This window comes from Myotis daubentonii, chromosome 16 (genome assembly GCF_963259705.1).
Source record: "Myotis daubentonii chromosome 16, mMyoDau2.1, whole genome shotgun sequence".
NCBI classification, from domain to species: domain Eukaryota; kingdom Metazoa; phylum Chordata; class Mammalia; order Chiroptera; family Vespertilionidae; genus Myotis; species Myotis daubentonii.
In genome coordinates, this window is record NC_081855.1 from 54147160 (window position 1) to 54168310 (window position 21151).

Below are 21151 nucleotides of genomic sequence, written 5' to 3' on the forward strand. Positions count from 1 at the left end.
GGAGAAAGCTCGCTCCGGTAAGTTGGAACCCACAGTGCAGGGAAGATTTGTCGTTACCACGCACTTATTTGCCTTATTTATGGTGGGACAGTGAGGGCATGCTCCTTAAGGGATGAAAAGGACTACTCTAAATTCACATTTATTGAGTGCCTACTGTGTATCTCCTGTGAAAACCTGACAGTCCCAAGGCAGCAACATTGAGTCAGCGACAGAAAGCACGCCAAGATGATCCCTTTTAAAACGACTGGAAATTCTTTACATTTTAATGTTAATATTTAGCTGTCATGGGCGGTGCATGCACTAGACCAAAATTATAGTCGTGATTTGAAGGTCTGTTCTAAGGCTGTTAATGCCTGGTGGCTGGGAATGGCCACATCCTTTGCTATCAAGACTATTCCAGAGCTCTGCAGCTGTTTATACCCTTAAGTCATGGCTCTTCCACCTGTCTGGGTAAATCTATCTCTGCAACAAATGCAGACACACTTGGAGGGCTCAGGAATGACTGCTTACAAAATCATAATAGGAAAGCATGCATGTTTCCTCAAGGCAAATCTTGTTCAGTATTTCCATAAAATTGAACTACTTTCCTCTTTGCATAGCCTCCTCCCCCCAGTCAGAAGTTTATATTATTGGCTAACCGCTCTTCTGGGCTTTCATGAAAAGCCAGAGATAAGTTCTTCTCTTCTAGAAAGGCATGGATTTTTGTGCTTACCACAAAAACTCGAAGCACACCACTTGTTTGGATTAAAATATTTCCATTCTTAAAGGCTTGGCGTCAACTTTCAAAACTTTAATAATAATAAAAGCTAAAAAATAAAAAAAACACTTTCATATCCATCTAGCCAGTGAGCATGCAAGCCCTCCTCAAAAATCATGTAATTCCTGCCCTGGCTGGTGTGGTTCAATTGGTTGGAGTGGTTACAGGCTCCATCCCAGGTCAGGGCAGGAGGCAGCTGATGGATGTTTCTCACATCAATGTTTCTCTAACAAAAAAAAATCATGTAAGTACAGACTAGGAGTTAGAGGAGTATGTTGGTTGCTGGCTCAGGCTCTCATACGAGAAATCTGGGTTTTAATCTCAACTCTTAACTTTTCTGAGCACGTTTCCTCATTCATAAGGATAAAATAGTATCTGGACTCCACAGAGTTGAGGACTGAATTAAGTAATGATGTAAACTGCTTGGCCTGACATATAAGAAGTCATCAAAGTGATAGTCATTTTTATTGACTTACTTGGAAAATAATCACATACTTTCTAATGATCTGAAATTTTTTGTATGTGAAATGAGGGGTTTTTACCTGATTCTTTAGGGTCCCTTTTAACTTACATTTTTAAATTTGTACTTGACTTGCCTTACTTCCTCCATCCCCTGTAGTCTAGTAGAAGACAGGTTGCTGTGGTAATACAGCACTGGGCTGGCAATCAAAAAGCCTGATTCTGTGTCTGCTCCCTCTCAATATAACACTCCTAAGTACCCTGATGCTCTCGAGCCCAGTTACATCTAGAGAATGGGGTTTGGAATTTTAAGAATGTTGTACTTAGGAAATGAAAGATCTCTCATAGAGGTGCCTCACACTGGCTACACATCAGAATAACCTATGAGCTTTTAAGAAATACAAATGAATGCCAGGCCCTACCTATCCAACATGAAGTAAATTGAAATTTCTGGGTGTTGGATTCAGTCATGGATATCTTTAAGAAGTTAAACAGGTGCCCTGACCGGTTTGGCCCTGTGGATAGAGCGTCAGCCTGTGGACTCAAGGGTCCCAGGTTCGATTCCGGTCAAGGGCATGTACCTTGGTTGTGGGCACATCCCCAGTAGGAGGTGTGCAGGAGGCAGCTGATCGATGTTTCTCTCTCATCGATGTTTCTAACTCTCTATCCCTCTCCCTTCCTCTCTGTAAAATATCAATAAAATATATTAAAAAAAAAAAAAGAAGTTAAACAGGTAATTCTCATGTATAGCTTGGGCTGAGAACCTCTGCTTCAAGGATAAAACATAAATCCCAGGAGAACCCTTTATTATTAAGAAGAGTAAATTTATGTAAAATAGACATCAGATTAAGGCCATTTTAGGCAAGGCTTTTTGGCAGTCTACCTACCTTTTTGTAGAACCCCAGGTTCTACAATTTTAAATACCACTGCCATAAATCCTATATAATAAAAGGCTAATATGCAAATTTTCCCCTCAACCAGGGGGCGGGGCCAACCAGCCAACCGCCTGTGACCCTCTCCGGGTCAGTCCCCCATCCCGACCGGTGGGGCCAGCCGGATCCCACCCATGCACAAATTCGTGCACTGGGCATCTAGTAAATAAAAAAAACCCACTGCCCTATATGTGTATGTCCATTTTCACCTACTTTTAAAATACAGTAAAGGGGAGAAGAATGAACAGTTGCTCACATGCTTTATAACTTTTCATGTCTTTAAGCAGTTAAGTACTCTTAAATTTACCTTAGTCCCACGCTGCCACTTCTTTGCTATATTCAAAGTACTAGTCATCCATTTGTAATTCAGTTCAGAAAGGTTAGTAAAAATCAGCTTACCCAACAGGTTTGAGTAAACCCAACGTTCTCCCCAGAACACAATCTATTGTTCCAAATCAGGTGGCTAGAAATCTAGTAATAAAACATGTCAGAAAAGTGTTTGAAGCCCTAATAATTTTCCTTTAATATGGACAGGAATGCCATTGGTTTTTAATTTTGCTACTGGGTATCTGGAGAGTTTTATTCAAGAATGCAATGCCCAACCTACTCAAAATAATATGGAGGTTGTTTCCAACCACTTGTGCCTCACCACTTTAGTTAAGGTAGTAACTAAAAGCAAAAACATGCACTAACACAGCAACTCTTAGCTCTCAAGCACCTGTTTTTACCTTTAATGTTATCAGCTTTCCCACTACCATACAATGTACTGAATCCCCCAGAAGTTCAACCTGCCCCAATTTATTCCACAATGCCAGAGGGAGTGGGTGATACTCTCCCTAGATTCTGAAATTGGGTTCGAACCAATCTCTTTGATCAGTGCATTTGACTGACATCAATACATACATATTAGGTTAAACCATATGAAACTGCAGATATCTGACTATTTCAGACCTACAAGAATAGCAACTGCTTATGTTCAACCACAGTTTAATAATACTCTTAATATTTTCTACCCTTCTGTTTCATTATTTAAAAACAAATGCTGGCCGAAACCGGTTTGGCTCAGTGGATAGAGCGTCGGCCTGTGGACTCAAGGGTCCCGGGTTCGATTCCGGTCAAGGGCATGTACCTGGGTTGCGGGCACATCCCCAGTAGGAGATGTGCAGGAGGCAGCTGATCAATGTTTCTCTCTCATCGATGTTTCTAACTCTCTATCTCTCTCCCTTCCTCTCTGCAAAAAATCAATAAAATATATTTAAAAAAAACAACAACAATAAATGCTGGTCATGCTTTTGAATTTGATTTAATGACTGAATTAATGAATGGCCCACTGACAAGTATTTCTAAAAAGCTTTATTTCTCAGCCTCAATATTGCAGGATACTTCATAAGCGTATCACTTATGTATGACTTAACCACACATATTTACACATAAGTTCTGCATCCATCACTCTTAAAGCCAAATTTAGTATACATCTGTCCATTCTTTTCTTAGCCATATCCTCACCAAAAAAGAGGGTGGCAGATCAATGCCCACTGAGACAACCCAAGTTCTCTGAAAGCTCATTTGCCATTAAACAAATGCACGAAGAGGTCTCAAATAATGGAAAATAGCTTTTTCATGTTCTTGCCTTCTCTTTATTCAAAGGTAAACAAAATGGTACATACACTCTACGTCCCTAACCCATCTGTCCCACTCTCCTAAAATGAATTCATCTCCTTAGCAAAAATAGCTAAAAGTCCAGCAGGTGTGGCTCAGTGGTTGAGTGTTAACCTATGAACCAGGAGGTCACAGTTTGATTCCCAGGGGAGGACACATGCCCAGGTTGCAGGCTCGATCCCCAGTGGGGACCGTCCGTGCAGGAGGCAGCTGATCAATGATCCTCTCTCACATCTCTCTCTCTTCCTCCCTCTCTAAAATCAATATATCCTTGGGCGAGGATTTAAAAAATATCCTGAGGAATATTTTTCCTTAAAGACTCACTAGGGCACTATTTAGTATTAAGCATTTATTAAAAAAATCTAATGAGACAAGAGACAAAGGTCATATTCAGTTTTTTTTTAATAAATAGAAAGTTCTTGGCCGGGTCTCTGATTTCTCATTTACATTAAGTGCAGGCCAACTGGTAGAGATTTAGGTATTCAGTTGAACCCTCAGCATTCTCTGGCAGAGCCCTTACTTCACACTGATTATAACAACTTTTTATTTTAATCCTCACCCAAGGACATATTTTTATTGATTTTTAGAGAGAGGAAGGGAAATATCAATGTGAGAGAAACATCAATTAGTTGCCTCCAGCTCCAACTGGGATTGAACCTGAAATTCGACCAGGGATCGAATCTGCAATCTTTTGGTGTATGGAACAAAGCTCCAAGCAACTGAGCCATCCTGTCAGGGCTGAGTAACTTTAGAGTTCAGCATGTGGGAGGCATTTTCTAGCTAATACTTATCTCATTTAATCTTCACCATAAGATGATTAACTCAAGAGTTGTAAGGATGCCTCCCAGAATTGCTTCTCAATTACACATGCTTTGAAAATACATTTCTGGGCGGTAGGGCAGAATCACTGGTATTTTTAAAAAGCTCACCCAGACGTTCTGATGAAAAACCAGGATCCAGAATCACTGTTAGTCATATTTAAAAGCAGCAATAACCTAACTCAAAAATAACCCAGCAGCACAGCTGGCCCTCTCCAATATACTATCCACCACCACCACCACCACCTCCCCACCAACACACACACACATATATACACAAAGACCTTGGAAAAACTCCCTCAAATCCTAAGATTCCACTGTCCACTGACCTGCTGCTGTCACAATTCCCAATTGCACTTTCACCTGTCTCCCATTTTTCCTCAAAGTATTCCTTCCCATCTTCCAGTCAATCTCATTAAATATGAGGGCAGCCGGAAAGAGTTTAGCCAAATTGTAACAGTTAACCAAAATGGCAGCATAACTCCCATCACTTGAATGTCCCCTCCCAAACCAAAAAAATTAAAATGCAAAGATTACTTTCAGTATTTTCAACTCAAACCATTTCACTTATTTTCAAAGTAATTTTTAAAAAGTACTCCACAAATTTTTTCCATACAATAATTGTTTTGGTAGCAACTTATGTGAAATGGTCAAGAGCAACAATCAAGAAGTCCATTTAAGAACACAAATAAGGTATATAAACTGACCCAAGTATCAATAAGCTACAACATACTATATTATTGAACAGTGCCCTTTCCACACATTTCTCTCTGGCTCTATTAATTGTATCAAGTTTTTCCACTATGAAGGAATTTCAAGTTTATCTTCTCCCAACAAGGCAAAAACTCATAGTATTAATTCCTCTAACTTGAAGAACCCAGTTCAAGACCCCTTCCACATTAAAGTCCTCTGATTTAAATTTCAATTTAACTTTAGTTTTTAGGACACCACAGAACTCCACTATTTAATAGTACCTAGATCAGTATGTCAAGAGAAATGTACTCAACTGATCCCTTCTAAGAATTCTTGGGGGCAGGCTTCCCACCGTCTCACAATATAATTGTAAAAATGGGTTGGTAGCAAAATAAAAATTGATTCAAGATTAACACATATGCATAATAGAGCCAAAAATCTAGAGAATTCCTGTTTCTGGGGAAGCTCATTCACTATGGACATGGGGAATGTAAAAGAGATCATATTGTAAGCGGTACAATGAATTAAGTGAAACACATGGCATTATTACATGGGGACTTGATCCAACAAGACCACATTGGTGGGTTAGCAGGGGTGAGAATTCAGTTTCTTGAGAACTAGTTTTAGAGAATTCAATTGGAATAAAAAGGCAGCAGGAAACCTATCTCTAGTCCCAGTTCTATAACCATGTGGCTGTGTGACAACCCGCTGGATCAGTTTTCTCAACCCCAAAACAGGGGTTAGAATTAGATCATCTTTTTTTATCTTCCCTGCTCAAATACTCTGCTTATTGGTTCTATAGCCATGATCTTTCCCCATACATTTAAAGACAGTAGTCACCTATATATTTAAATGCTAAAAGAAATATATGTAGATAAACATTTTCTGTCCTTCAACATCCTTAAATAAGAAACAGATTAGATTCTATTTTAGGTTAGGGATTACTCACCAAAGTGAAAGCTAGAGAATTAAGTGACTTATCAGCAGTTAGCTAAACCAGAACCTTTTTCCTAGCTGCATTTACTAAGGCCTCAGGTAATGGTTTACAGAAAAGAATGCTTGAGCGTAAATCCACATAGTATGACCTATTTTTTTTTTTTTTTGCTACTAAAGTTGCATATTTGGACCTAAGCTTTTTTAACAAAGAGGAGGCTGGAACATCCGTTGATAGTCATTTATGTAACTTTGTTATTCTTTGTTTTGCATTAGTCTGTCAGAAATAAAAAGTCCTGTTTCTTCCTTTAAATGTTACTTCTAGCAGGCCTATTGGTATTCTAAACTTCAATTTTCTTATTTAATATTCCTCAGAATAAAGAGAACAGCTCATTTTAAACAAGAAGTTTATTTAAACAACAAGACACTTGACTTGAAGGGAAAACTATCTAGGATTCATTTTTTTAGAGTAATTTATCCCTACTTAAAGACAGATTGCCCTACATGTAACAGCTACGTACAAAAAAGTTATAAAATTGTCCTTGGTTTTACAATGATAAATGAAAAACATTAAAATTCTCCAATCAAACAAGGTATGCAAGAATTTTTATGTTGTTCTTTTTTGTTAAACAGTGAGAGCAAAATAACTTACTGGAATATAAAGATAAGAGCTGGATGAGCATGCCACTAATGGAGAAAGGGGGTGTTTTCACAGAACCAGTATTTTTTCCCCATCCCATCTCCATTTGATGTAGATCAAAACATACCATTGGCCATTTAGTTAAAAAAAAAAAATGCAAATGCTTGTGCACATACATCCGTTACTTTATGTACAATAATAAAGGAATGGGGAAGGGGAAAATGAAAGAATAGAGAAAACTATACTGTAGTAGTCAGATGTGTTGAAACCAAATTGCAGTTTTCTAATTGAGAATGTCTTCTTGGTCTGGAGGAACAGAGTTCTGGAGTAAAGTAGCAGGTTCCCTTTTTAGTAGACCCCTCCTGTCTGCTGCTGGAACACATCAATTGTATCTTCATCCTCCATTTCCAACTAGCATAAAGGAAAAAAAGCCATTGATAGTTAAAATTTATAACTATCAGAAATATCCTGAAAAACTGCACAAGTTTCACCCAATTCTAGTGTTGTGTTATTTTAGACATCCCCGACACTAACTTAGTTAGCATCCCAGGCTTAGGTTTTAGTAATTTTTCACTTGGTATTCCTTTTTTAATGAAGATTATACTAGAAAACTTAGCTTTTAAGTTAAAAACTGAACATGTCTACGAGTTAGATCATCTCCTTCGGTCACTGAAAATAAGAGTGATGCATGTAAAGGGTCTCACTATGTTGTGTAGATGAGCAAGTCTGGAAATAACCTAAGCATCAACAGAAACCCAAAGAAATACTACACATTCATAATGAAATACCACATAACTGTTATTAAAGAATAAGCAGACTTACATGTGCAGAAGTAGAAATATTCCTATAATACTAAATACCCCTAGAATACTAAAAACAACATTTAAAAACTAGGCAACCTTTGTGTTTTTAGGTGTGTGTGCGTGTGTGTGTGTGTGTGTGTGTACAAATGAATGTATCCTTGCCTATGCACAAAACAGTGGTTGCCTCTATGCAGTAAGGAAAGGGATCGGGCAAGAAGAAACTTGTGTTGTTTTTTAAGTTAATTTCAATTTTAAAATGCTATTCACAAATTAAGTTTGCAAGTTTTACTACCCATACGTTATACACAAAACAACCATGTTGATAAGGTTTTGGTACATATGGCAACACTACTGCAGGAGTGGGGAACCTTTTTTCTGGCAAGGGCCATTTAGGTATTTATAACATCATTCTCAGGCCATATAAAATTATCAACTTAAAATTAGCCTGCTCTGTTTGGTCAAACATTTAATTGACTCACCCCTAATGCCTTGACAGGGCCAGACTAAATGATTTCTCCAGCTGTATGTTCCCCACCCCTGCTTTAAAGTAAATAATCTTTGTAACAGTTTATTATGCTGACAATTACCCTTAAAAATTTCTTTCTAAAAACTGGTAATTTTGAAAATAAAACAATCTTGAGCACCTAAAGACAAGAAACAGAACTGTTGCTAACGAAGTTCAAATATACTCAAAGTAGAGCTAAGGCTTTAAAATACAGTGGGGCCTTGACTTAGGAGTGTCCCGATAACAGCTGTCTCTCAGCCGATTTTTTGCATTGAGTTGATAGAGTAATTTGAGTTAACGAGCTCGGTCTCAGAACGCATTAAACTTGTAAGTCAAGACCCCACTGTATTAATAACTGCGTCTCAATTCCCTCTTTGTAAAAAGGCATAGCATTCAGTTATGAGAATGAAATGAGTTGAAGTATTTAACAGAATGATGGGCACATAATTATGCTGCTATTAAAATTGGCTGATAAGATTTTTTGATTTATTACAAGTCTTCTATTTAATATTGGGAAAACAATTCTAAAACAAGTCAATTTCATTCTAAAATGAATTCAATTCTAAATTCATTTGAAGATTTTATAATACAGGTCTGAATAAATCCTCCTCACAGTTTAGTATTTGCAACTAGCACGGTAGACAAGCCTTAGAACTACTTTCTGGTGGGGGGTAAGGGCTTCGTAAGACAGAAAATACATTCTAATCATCAGAGTTTAGCTTAATGAATTCTTTTTATTCTTTTAAAAACATCAATTCAGGCCCCGCCAGGGATGCAAAAAAACAACAACCACAACAAAACCACAAAATAAGACAAAAAAACCCACACACATCCAAACAGATCTTCAGCCTATCTACTGTAACAAAACTATTAGCATTTTAAATTTTATAGTGAAACTTTAAATGCTTTTAAAAGATAAAAGAGCTTTTTCTCTTTCATCAAGCGAATTCAGCTCGCCCTAGCCTGTTTGCTTCAGTGGATAGAACATCGGCCTGTGGAATGAAGGGTCCTGGGGTTCAATTTCAGTAAAAGGCACATGCCCAGGTTTCAGGCTCAATCCCCAGTAGGGGGGCGTGCAGAAGGCAGCTGATCAATGATTCTCTCTCATCATTGATGTTTCTCTCTCTCTTCTTCTCTGAAATCAATAAAAAAATATATATTTAAAGAGAATTCAGCTCCACCTTGTGGTTATGGACTATAACTGCTTCTTGGAGACTCACCAACGGAATTTCTTCAAAATCTTCTCCTCTCAAGTATAACTCATAGATAATTCAATATTTTTTTAAGATTATCAAGGAAGCCACAATCTTGACGTGCTGCTTCACTCACACCATATTTATCACTTTCTGGTTTTTATGGCGTGATAAAAAAATTCAAAAATAGACTCTAATTTAAATTTTCAAAGTGGAATTCTTAACTGGAACTTGAGAGCTTCTTACAATGTGACAGACCAACTGTGCTGATAGGTAAAGAGATACAGGGATCAGGCAGCATGACCTTTTTTTGTTGTTGTTAATCCCCACCTGAGGACATTTTTTCCATTGATTTTTAGAGTGGAAGGGGTTGGGGGAGAGGGAGGGAGCGACTGGAGGGGGAAGAAAGAGGAGGGAGAGAGGGGGAGAGAGGGAGAGAGAAGAGGGAGGTGGAGAGAGAGATATAGATACATCTGTTACATTGACTGGTTGCCTCCCACACACTGGGCCGGGATGCAGGATGGAACCTGCATCCAAGGTACATGCCCTTCACAGGGCCAACACTCTAATCACTGAGTCACGTGGGCCAGGGCAGCATCACATTCTGTAGTGAGGGTCTGGAAAGCCACCTGTTGTCAACAGCCCCCACTCTCAAACTAAACTATCAAGAGACTTGCAGTTGTCCTGCAGGTATAGCTCAGTGGTTGAAGGTCAAACTATGAACCAGGAGGTCACAGTTCGATTCCCAGTCAGGGCACATGTCCAGGTTGCAGGCTCGATCCCCAGAGTGGGGCAAGCAGGAGGCAGTCTATTCAATGATTCTCTCTCATTGATGTTTCCATCTTTCTCCCCCTCTCTCTTACTCTCTGAAATCAATAAACATTCTGATGAAAATGACAATAAGAAAGAAATGGGTTAAAGTAACTAAATGACCTATTAGTTTTACTGAGTGATAACCAGATATTTTAAAACCAGTGGCATTTCCTCAATCTATTCCTATTTTTTTTTCTTTCTGTTCCCCCTTGATCATCTTTTACAAAGCTTTGAATTTTGATAAAGAACTGTATTTCAACATCTAAAAGTTCATAAATAAAGCTGTTAAGCAAATTACAAAAAAAAACACATTGATTTTTCTAGTTAACAGAGATTTTTACCTGTGCAGGTGTGTCTGTTTCATTGATTGGCTGCCCGTCAAATCGGAATCTGATCTGCCTCATTGACAAACCCTGTACAAGAGAGTTTAAAAGCATCTTACTGCAAACAATAATAAAACTATATGCATATTTAGCCACAAATGTTTTAAATGAGACATAAATACATTTGCTACCAACATTTCTATGAGTAAAAAGATTTGGGGTGACTTTCACTTTCTTTAAACTATGTTTGATTTTCTTTGGAAAAATGTTTTTAAAAGGTCTTCTTTTAAAAAAAGCTGCACTACTTTTGAGACCATAGCTAATCCAACCTTGAACAGATCATACTTTGAGTCAAACTGCATTTAAATAAGATACTGAAAGGAAATTTGAAGTAACCGATGCACACAGCAATATTCCTCAGTGCATGTTAAAGAGATCAAGCATTACCTTCCCGACACAAGAGTGGGAAGAGGGGGAAAGGAGCAAAGCATCAAAGCTGTTGATAACTGCAGCCAAATGAAGACAAGATAGAAAAATAAAGTATCTTTGGAGGTATGGCATAACTATATTAACTTGAAAGATAGCTTTCTAAAAAACTTCTTACGAAGTCACTCCAATATCATGCTCAAATTATAAATTATAATTGTTACACAAAAGCCATACTTCAATGAATATATTTTAAATCCTCACCTGGGGATATTTATATTGACTTTTGGGTTTTTTTTAAAGAGGAAGGGAGAAAAAGGGAGAGGTAGAGACAAACATCTATAAGGCTGCCTCCCACTGGCCCCTAGACTTGGAATGGAACCTGCGACAGGATGACACTCCAATTTACTGAGTGTAAATACATACCACTTACAGACTAGCCCTTACCCTTGTCTTGAATACAAGCAATCCTCCATCAGGTAGGTGAAATTCCTCATGACTTTTAATTTTAATTAGCGATTACAAAAGGAACCAAGATTTCAATGCCAAGCATTAATTACCAAGTTTTACATATTTAAAAACACTCCACTGAAGTCTGTGCTTCAACAAAATATTAAGCACCTTCTATATGCTGGGTTCTTCCTTCACTACATCCAGGGGTAAAGTCGTAAGGACAATGGTGCAGCCATTCAAAATAAAAGGGGGGGAAAGACAGCGACAGAAAATAAGCAAACTATATTCCTTTTTTTTTTTTTTAATCTTCACCAGAGGATTTTTATTGATTTTAGACAGAAACATCAATGTGAGAAACATCGGTATGTGCCCCGACCAGGGACTGAACCTAAAACCTTTTGGTATAAGGGAAGATACTTCAACCAACTGAACCACCCAGCCAGGACTATTCCTTTATTGCCAATTTTTTTTTCTACTAGTATTTTATAATACAATCAGCAAACAATATATGTCAAAGATGAAAACAAATGTAGTAAAGGTTTCCTTAAGTTTTTGAATATGTAACTTCATTTACTTGCGATTCATAATTTTTTTCCTAAACTGCTGTAAAATCAGCAAAAATGCCTTGGCAATTTTAGCATAGTTCCTAGGATATTGGTTGGCACTCAAAGGGTTAAATATATTTCATTGATTTCAGAGAGGGAGAGGGAGAGATAGAAACATCAAAGATGAGAATCACTGATTGACTGCCTCCTGCATGCCCCCCCCCCCCCCACTGGGGATTAAGCCCACAAACCAGGTATGTGCCCGGGACCCTTCAGTCCGCAGGCCAACACTATCTACTAAACCAAACTGGCTAAGGCTATATGTTTTTCTTTATCAATAAAAGATTTTGCTATAGAGCAAAAGTCCAAAATTCAGAAAACTTGTCTTTAAGATTCCATAAGCCATGTAAATTCAAACAAGGAATTTACATTAAACCAATACTTGAGCTCCTCTTCAGAATAAATCTCATCCCTGAGCTTTAGAGTTGTGCCTGAAGAGTTGTATGAGCTTACCTCTGTGGGTCCATTTTCTCATCTCACAAAAATGAATTGGACTAAACCAATAAACCTGTGCCCTCTGAAACCACCTGACACTCCATGAAACAATCTGTAGGGTAAATCCACACTACAATGGGAAAGTATGCTCTCAATCAGTTAGCTGAAGACTATGTGGCTGACATAAAGTAGGCAAACTCTAATTCTACATTTGAATGAAAAACTTATGTGGGAACCAACCTCTGGAAATATTACATTGAATGTTCTCTATAACATGTTTGATATGCCAGGTATTGGTCTAGGCTCTAGAGAAATAGTGATCAAAAAGGCCCTATGCTCATGGAGCTCGCATTTCAGTGGAAAGACAAATATAGACATTGATCAATGAAAAATATCAAACTGAATGAGGATTGAATGCCAGGAAAAGAAGCTCTTTGAATTAATCAGACACATCTCCAAGGAAATAACTTAGCAAGACTGGAATAAAATGGCTGAGGGCTCAGCAATAGCCAACGGAAAAATAATGTGAGCCACATATGTATTTTTAAATTTTCTAGTTGCCACATGAAAAATATAAAATTTTAATAAAATATTTTAATTCAAAATACTATCATTTCAACATGTATTCAACATTTTAAAAACTAAGCTACTTTACTTTTCATACTGAGTTTCCAAATCTGCTATATATATTGCACTTTACCGCACATCTCAAATTGGACTAGCCACATTTCAAGTGGTAAATAGTTACATGTGGTTTGAGTACTGTCTTGGACAGCAAAGGTTGTTAGAGAAGAGAATTTGCTGATGGCTTATATGAGTTAGGAAAGCATCATCAAATATGACCTTAAGGCCCAGCCGGGATAGCTCAGTGGTTGAGCATCAACCTATGACCAGGAGGTCACAGTTCAATTCCCCGTTAAGGCACATGCCTGGGTTTCGGGCTCAATCCCAAGTGTGGGGCATGCAGGAAGCAGCCGATCAATGATACTCTCTCATTTATGTTTCTATCTCTCCCTTCCTCTCTGAAATCAATAAAAATAAATAATGACACCACGGTTTTGACCTCACAACTAGATGTTGAATATTGCCGTTTACTTAGTGGGGACACCAGAGAAAAAGATTTCTAGAAGTAAAATCAAGAGTCCTCTTTTGGATGTTCAGTTTGAGATGCCCATTATACATCCACTGAAACTCCAGAGTCAAGATATCAAGTGAGTTCATTACAAAATAAATATGCGCATTCAATTAATCTTTGCAGGAAATCCTTGGTCAAGAATTTTCAACTGCCAATTCTTAGTCTTTTGAGTCTGTACCCACACATAAAAAGCAGGGAGTCAGCCAGGCTGGTGTGGCTTGGTGGTTGAGCGTTGACCTATGAACCAGAAGTTGAGGTTTGATTCCTGGTCAGGGCACACGCCCCGGTTGCAGGTTCGATCCTCAGTTAGGGAGCATGCTAGAGGCAGTATCTCAGCAATGTTTCTACCTCTCTAGCCCTCCCCTTCCTCGCTCTCTAAAGTCAATTAAAAAATAAAAATGAATAAAATTTAGCCCTGGCCGTTACTCAGTTGGTTACAATGTTGTCCCTATACACCAAGGATGCAGGTTGGATCCCCAGTCAGAGAATAAACACGAATTGACCAATGAATGCATAAATAAGTGGAACAACAAATCAGTATTTCTCTCTTCCTTCCTTCCTCTTTCTAAAAATCAATAATGATGTTAAAAAGCTAAAATTTAGTAGTAATTAGAGAAAACTGAAGATAGAGAGAATTTTGTTGAAAACTACCAAATCTAAGCATGAGTTTCTGTTCTGTATAAGGTTTGGCTACATAAAACATCTACAAAATGATTAGCTTTAAAAATTCCCCTGTATGCCCTTAGCTGGTTTGGCTCAGCGGAGAGCATCGGCCTGCAGACTGAGGGGTCTCAGGTTCAATTCCAGTCAAGGGCACATGTCCAGGTTGAGGGCTCAATCCCCAGTAGGGGGCGTGCAGGAGGCAGCCAATCAATGGTTTTCTCTCATCATTGATGTTTCTATCTCTCTCTCTCCCTCTCCCTTCCTCTGGGAAAAAAAAAAAATTCCCCTGTAACCTGAAGGGGAACTAGTTTTCAAATATGAAAGGTGCCAGTGCAAAAAAATCTTTAGCACAATTAAGTACATATTCACTAACTGAAAGGGGAATTTCACCAAAATTCTTCAAATAAGAATATACTGAGGCCCTGGCCGGATAGCTGTTGGTTAGAGTGTCACCGATACGCCAAGGTTGTGGGTTCGATTCCTGGTCAGGGAACATACAAGAGCCAAACCAATAAATGCATATATGCAAATGCATATATAAGTGGGACAACAAATCTATGTTTCTCTCTCCCCCCACTTCCTGTCTCTCTAAAATCAAGAAATAAAAATTTTAAAAAGAAAAGTACTTCTGTGAAGTCACTGTTGTATTTAACTTATGTAGGTACCAGAGTTTTTGTTACACTTGCAAAAGTCATTTTTAAAGTTGCCTTTGTATTGTTAGACTCATCACAAAGGGAAGCTTCTTTGTCTTACAGCTTACATTTACCTCCCAGCATCTATACATTTCTACTTCCTCTCCTTGATGTCTATTTACTATTATCTAAGTAAAATGCAAATGTCTTTAGAATATAAAAATGTTTATGCTTGGCTCAGGTTAAATTTTTTTAAATATCTATTTATTGATTTCAGAGATAAAGGGAGAGGGAGAGATAGAAACATCAATGAGAATCATTGATCGGCTGCCTCCTGCACGCCCCCTACTGGGGATCGAGCCTGCAACAGGGGCATGTGCCCTTGACTGGAATCAAACCTGGGACTCTTCAGTCCGCAGACCCACGCTCTATTCACTGAGCCAAACCGACTAGGGCAGATTAAATTTCTTGACATCCACTTTTAGTGTAAAAAGGGAATATTAAAATTTTACACACTCCAGGAAAATTGCAATGTCCTTACACTCATTTTTTTTTTTTTAATTCAACTCCCATTTAATTGTATTTCCAAACTGGTCAAAATAGTTTTGACATAAGACATATCTGAAATGGATAAAAAAAGAGCCTGACAAGAAATTTTACTATGTTCATTCTTATTTTCTTATATCACCTTGGAAACAAACCACGTGTTGTGAGTATAATTTGATGCATTGTGGTACCGGACTAGACTCTAGTCATACATTAACCAACCCATCCTAGGGTTTTCATGAAGAATCAACATACCAAGTCCAAGTGTATGATAAAATTGATATGTCAAATACGTAAGTGCATATTCATTCTAGCAAAGTCAGTCTACTTATTATGCTAGTCTAGTCTCTATTCTCATGAAAATAAGGGTTTTTTTATTTAAATAAATTTTATTCAGTGAAAGTGCTCATGTCAGTTCCTCACCTGTCGTTCACAATAGGCTTTCATTAGTTTACTAAGTGGTGTATGCCTCTTAATCTTAAACTGCACCACAGAACCATCCTGCCCCGCCACCTTCAAATTAATATGATCGTTGTTCTCAGTCTTGACTCCTTCCTGTTGAAAGAAAAATAAAGGTATAATTTGGAAAATGTGAAAAACAAACACCTTTTAAAGCAGCTGCAGCCCAAGTTGCTTCAGAAATCAACAGGTTTCTCATTCTGTATGATAAGAGAGCATACAGCTGTTTTCAGCCGCTGAAATCAATCTGAAAAAATGAGAAACCCTGAGGTGACATTAAATAGCTGTCTGCCACAGAAACAGAAAAGAAGCCTCATGCAATACTATCAGTGGCAACAATCAATTTTGAAGGATGAGTCCCACTCAAATTTACTACAGTGCTCTCCTCAATTGCCTAAAATGGTCTATTTGGTCACTTTCAAAAGCTATCTTTTCCTTTAAAAAGTTAAAAATGAGCGTCCTTTCCCTTTTCAAAGTACAGATGCAGGGAACAAACCTCGAGCTTGCAACTCAAAACTCATTCGGTTGAAGCTACCGAACTCGATTTTATGACATATCTCAAGTTCCATGAACAAAGCTAAGCGAGGAACATCCTGATTCTCTCTGAAGCAGCGGCAATAACTCAGAACCACCATTAACGTTCGCCTCTATCTGCAGCTTCATTTTGTTTATTTTTAGTGGAGAGCTGCTTCTCCCCTCCCCTTTGTTGACATGAGTCAAATGAAGTTTATTCCAAGTCTTCCTCGCAGATTTCCACCTAATCTGAAGTTCACCCACATCGAGTGCAGAAAGAACTCTGTGGCCCCTGAATCACTTGGGGGGGGGGGGGCGTCACAAACCAGACAAACCGAACGAGGCGCCCCGTGCGCCAGGTGGACGCGTGCGCCCGGTCCTCACGGGAAGAGCCTCCTTGGTGCCTCAAAACCCGCCCTCGAAAGTTAAGCCCTAGGAAGTCTCTGCACGAACATCGACCCCAACTTCTCGAAACCACATGGTCCCCGCAGGTTAGGGGTCATCTCACACCCAAGGAAAAGCCCCTGCCCATCCCCCCCCCACCACCACCGGGATCCGAGGCCATTAAAATGGGAAACACTCCACGGGAATCCCCAGCCCCTCACGACCGCCCGACCGCCCTCCGGCTTCCGACCCATCGGCAACCCACTGATTCCTCCCGAGCCCTCACCGGGCCACGGCGGCCCGAGGCAGGGTCCCCGGACGCCCGCGCTGCTCATCCCTGTGGCCTGTGGGGGGAAGTCCCGGACCAAGGGAACTCCCCGCCACCGCGGAGGCGGCAGCACCCGCCTCAGCTCCGCACGGGGTCCGCGGAGGGTGGAGACACCGCGCGCCCTAACGCCCCTCCTCACGCGCGCCCGCCCGCCCGCCCGCCCGGCCCGAGAAGCCCCGCTCGCAGCCGTTGGCCTGCGGGCGTCCGCGATCCGCCCGCCCAACTCGCGCCTGGCGCGCACTCTGAGGCGGCCGGGGGCGGGGGAGGGCCGCGGAGCCTCCTCCAGCGCGGGAGGGAGGAAGAGGGAGGGAGGAAAATGGCGCGGAACGCCCGGGCCTGAGCCGCGGCCGGCCCGTGAGGGGCCCGGGAAGGCGCGGGGAGCCGGCGGTGGCGCGGGCCGGAGACCAGCCCGCGCCGTGACCCCGCCGCGAGGTGAGACGAGGCGGCCGGCGCCGAACTCACCTTGGGCTTTTCGTCGGCCATGGCGAGCGCCGGAGTCTCCTCAGCTGCCGCTTCACAAAAGAGGTACCAGGTCCGCACCAAACGAGCACACAAGCAGCACCAGGAGCGGCAGAAGAAGGAGGCGGCAGCGGTGGAGGAGGGAGAGGGCGCGCGCACGCTGTGCGCTCCCTCCCCCCACCCTGCGTGCGCGAGCACGAGCCGCCGGGGCTTCCCATTGGCTGTCGCCTCGCGGGAGCGCGCAACGCTTACATAACCACCCCGCCCCCCCCGCCCCGCGCTGCCCCGGCCCGGCCCGGCGCCTGCCAGGCCGGCGGGAAGAGGCGCGGACACGCGCACCCGGCCCGCCGCGGGGGCGCGCCTGCTCTGGGCGGGGCTGTATTGTCCTTCTGTGGTGGAGCTTAATCAAAATGGCTTCCAGCTGGTCCTCGTTGAGGACGAGGAGCCTTAAGGCCTGGACGTGGGTCACACGCCGGGCAAGGCAGACTGACTGGACGAGGAAGGGGGAGCCTGAGTCGTAGCCCCAGCACGAGGTTCTAGGGGAAAACACACACCCTTGTTCGCTGGCCCACATGCAGTTTTCCTCCCGGTCAGCCTCTCATCCTTTGGATTTTACAGCTTCAGCCTCAACCCGCTTCCCACCAAGTCCCTGCCTGGCGCAGTGACTGCCCCCGCGCCGGTACCCCGCACCTGGGCCGGCTGAGGTGGGAAATGCTCATCCCCCAAACTCCCTCCTCGGGGCCTGGCTCCCAACCTCCGAGAGGAGACACTCCACCGGGGAGAACGGCTCACTGTCAGGTTTCCGATCCGGTCCATCGTTTCCTCCTTCCGTCCGGTTAAAACATGGAAGCTGGTCCCTCCTGCTTTCAGAACAAACCCCAACATCTGTGCAGTGGGTCCCCCTCTCGCCCTCAGGTTTTATTTTAGCCTTTATCCCTGTACTTCCTTCTGCTCCACCGTCAGCACAGAAAAAGACGCGGTTCTATTTCGGTCGTAAGTTGCCACCATCTCTCTCTCCGCTCTTGGCCAAACGTCTTGAAGACGGGGCCCTGCCAGCCGTCGGCACTCCCCCGCCGCCCACTCCCGCGGCCGCTGCCATCCGCCGCCATCCGCCCCGCAGCCGCAGGGACTCCGCTCTCCGCAAGGTCCCGCGCCCAGGCCGCGTCCAGCGCGCCTGCCAGCCCCTCCTGAGCGCCCGCCCTGCGGCTTTGGGCTGGGACTCGGCCCGTCCTGGATCCCTTCGCATTCCTCTTCCTCCTCCGCTCTGCCCTCAAAATGTCCCCTGGGCTGGGTTCTAGACTCTAGAATCTAGGCCCTTTCTCCCACCTGCACTCCCATCTACTTGTTAATCCTTCTCAACTCTCTATTTTTAGTCCGGATCTTTCTCTGAGCTTCCAACCTATAAACCCAGCTGGCTTCTGGAACATCTCCACTTGGATGGCCCAGAGGCGCCTCAAACTCGGCGAATCTCAACTGAAACTCCTCGCTTTGCCTCCTCCGACCAGGTTCGGCGAAGGGCACTCCGATAGGACCTGGCTCCATGCTGGAGAGGGGGCGTCCTAGACCCCGTCCTCTCCCTCACACACTCCCGGCACCGTCCACCCCCGAGTCGCGTGTATGCTGCCTTCTAATGCCGACCAAAAATGTCTCCCCTAGGCAGCATTTGCTGGGCTTCCAGCTCGTCCTCCATGGGACAGAGGAGCCTTCAGGCCTTAACGGTAAGACACGCCAAGGAAGGCCCAAGTTCAAGTCAGCGGCCCCCAGGGCTACTGCACTAGCCTCCTAACTGGTCTTTTTCTTTTCAGCTAAGTCCCACTTGTACCTGAACATTTCAGTGAATCGGAATCAACTAGGGTGCTGATTTATTTTTTTCAATATATCCTTATTGATTTCAGAGCGGAAGGGAGAGGGAGAGAGAGAGAGAGAAACTTCAACAACGATGAGAGAGAATCATTGATCGGCTGCCTCCTGCAAGTCCCCTACTGGGAATCATTGAGCCTGCAACCCGGGCATGCGCCCTTGACCAGAATCGAACCTGGGACCCTTCAGGCCACAGGCCAACGCTTTATCCACTGAGACAAACAGGCTAGGGCCAGGGTGCTGATTTAAATGAATGTTCTCAGGCGGTGTGGCTCCGGGATTCCTCCTTTTTAACAAGCGTCCCTGGTGATCCCTAAGCTCACTAAAATCTGAGAACCACAAGCCATTCTAAAATAAAAAACAAAAAAAGTTTCTGCCACGTTTTGGTTCAGTGGCAATCCTCAACTCATAGGATAAAGTCCAAAACTTTGTATAAGACCCACAAAACCCTTTAAGAGCTAACCCAGCCCTGGCCAGGTAGATCAGTTGGTTAGAGCATCATCCTTGATACACCAAGGTTATGGGGTCAATCCCTGATCAGGGCAGGTACAGGAATCAACCAATGAATACATACATAAATGAAACAACAAACCTACCTCTCTCTCTCTTTCTCTCTAAAACAAATGAAAAACTAATCCAGATTAACCATTCTAGCTCTCTCTCATCATTTCTTCCTGGAAGCCTCGGCTTCTTTGGTCATAGTCAATTAGCTGGGTTCTTGAATGAACCTGCTCTCTCTCTCTCTCTCAACTCCAAGCTTTTGTCCACTGTAGGTACGCAAAGATTCACTGAATGCATGAATAAACTGAAACTGTCACTAGGGGAAGTTCCTGTGCTAGGCAGTGGGCAGACAAAGTCCCTGACTCAAATAACGTAATTTGGCAGGGTGGGGGTGGGGTTAGGAACTACACAAGAAGTGAAAGGGGAAGAGAACCAACAGCCATGTGTCAGGCATTGTGTGGGGCTTCACTATTAGCTCATTTCCTGCTCACACAAAGCCTTATAAGCGAGCATAGTATTTATTTGCTAAGGCTCAAAGGAATGAAATAACTTACCCAGTAGCACACACTGGCAGGTAGTGTTGAGTGAGCTCTTCCTGTATGCCTGGGAATGAACATGCTGCGTGCTATAGAGGAGGAAAAAGAGACGCCATCTTTGCTGTGCTGACCCTAGGTCTTCTGCGGCCATCACACACCTCCCCAGCCTTGTAGAGCTGCAGAACCATCAAAGAGGAATATGTCCTGTTAAACTTACCCTCATTAATATGTGGGCACTTCCAGTAATCAAATGCTTGTTTTAGTTCTTAGCTTCTGGGTGACAGGCGTGTCCTACAATATCCCCCCTCTCCAAAGTTATGCTAAATTACAGAATTACCTTCAGGCAATGGAGGAGTTCCTATAAAAAATAGGGAAGCATATTCAAATGTGTGAGCAACACATATTCCAATGGCAAACTGGAATTCTGTGAGCTGAGTGTAGCGGATCTACTCAAGTCATATACTGGGAGTCTCTTTCCAATGTCTAGGTAAAAAAAAAGATGAAAAGATAGAAATTTCCCAACATTGTTTCTCCCTCCATCATTTTTTAAAAAATTGATTTTAGAGAGAGGAAGGAAGAGAGAGAGGAACATCTATTGGTTGCCTTCTGTAAGTGCCCAGACCCTGACCGGGAATCAAACCTGAACCTGCAACCTAGGTAAATGCCCTGACTGGGAGTTGAACCCAAA

The 21151-nt window shown here is 42.2% G+C and overlaps 1 protein-coding gene across 2 annotated transcripts; it reads right to left on the reverse strand.

Moving 5' to 3' along the window:
* Positions 1-3486: 3486 nt before the first annotated feature.
* On the reverse strand, positions 3487-17699 carry SUMO2 (small ubiquitin like modifier 2). 2 transcript variants are annotated; one of them, XM_059671183.1, is made up of 4 exons: positions 17570-17699; positions 15847-15978; positions 10547-10618; positions 3487-7302 (listed from the first exon to the last, which is right to left on the reverse strand). In XM_059671183.1, the coding sequence occupies exons 1-4, from the start codon at positions 17588-17590 to the stop codon at positions 7240-7242; spliced, it is 288 nt and encodes a 95-aa protein (XP_059527166.1). In that variant the 5' UTR covers positions 17591-17699; the 3' UTR covers positions 3487-7239. The 2 variants fall into 2 exon arrangements, with proteins under 2 accessions (XP_059527166.1, XP_059527167.1); XM_059671184.1 differs by lacking the exon at positions 10547-10618.
* Between the last annotated feature and the right edge of the window lie 3452 nt (positions 17700-21151).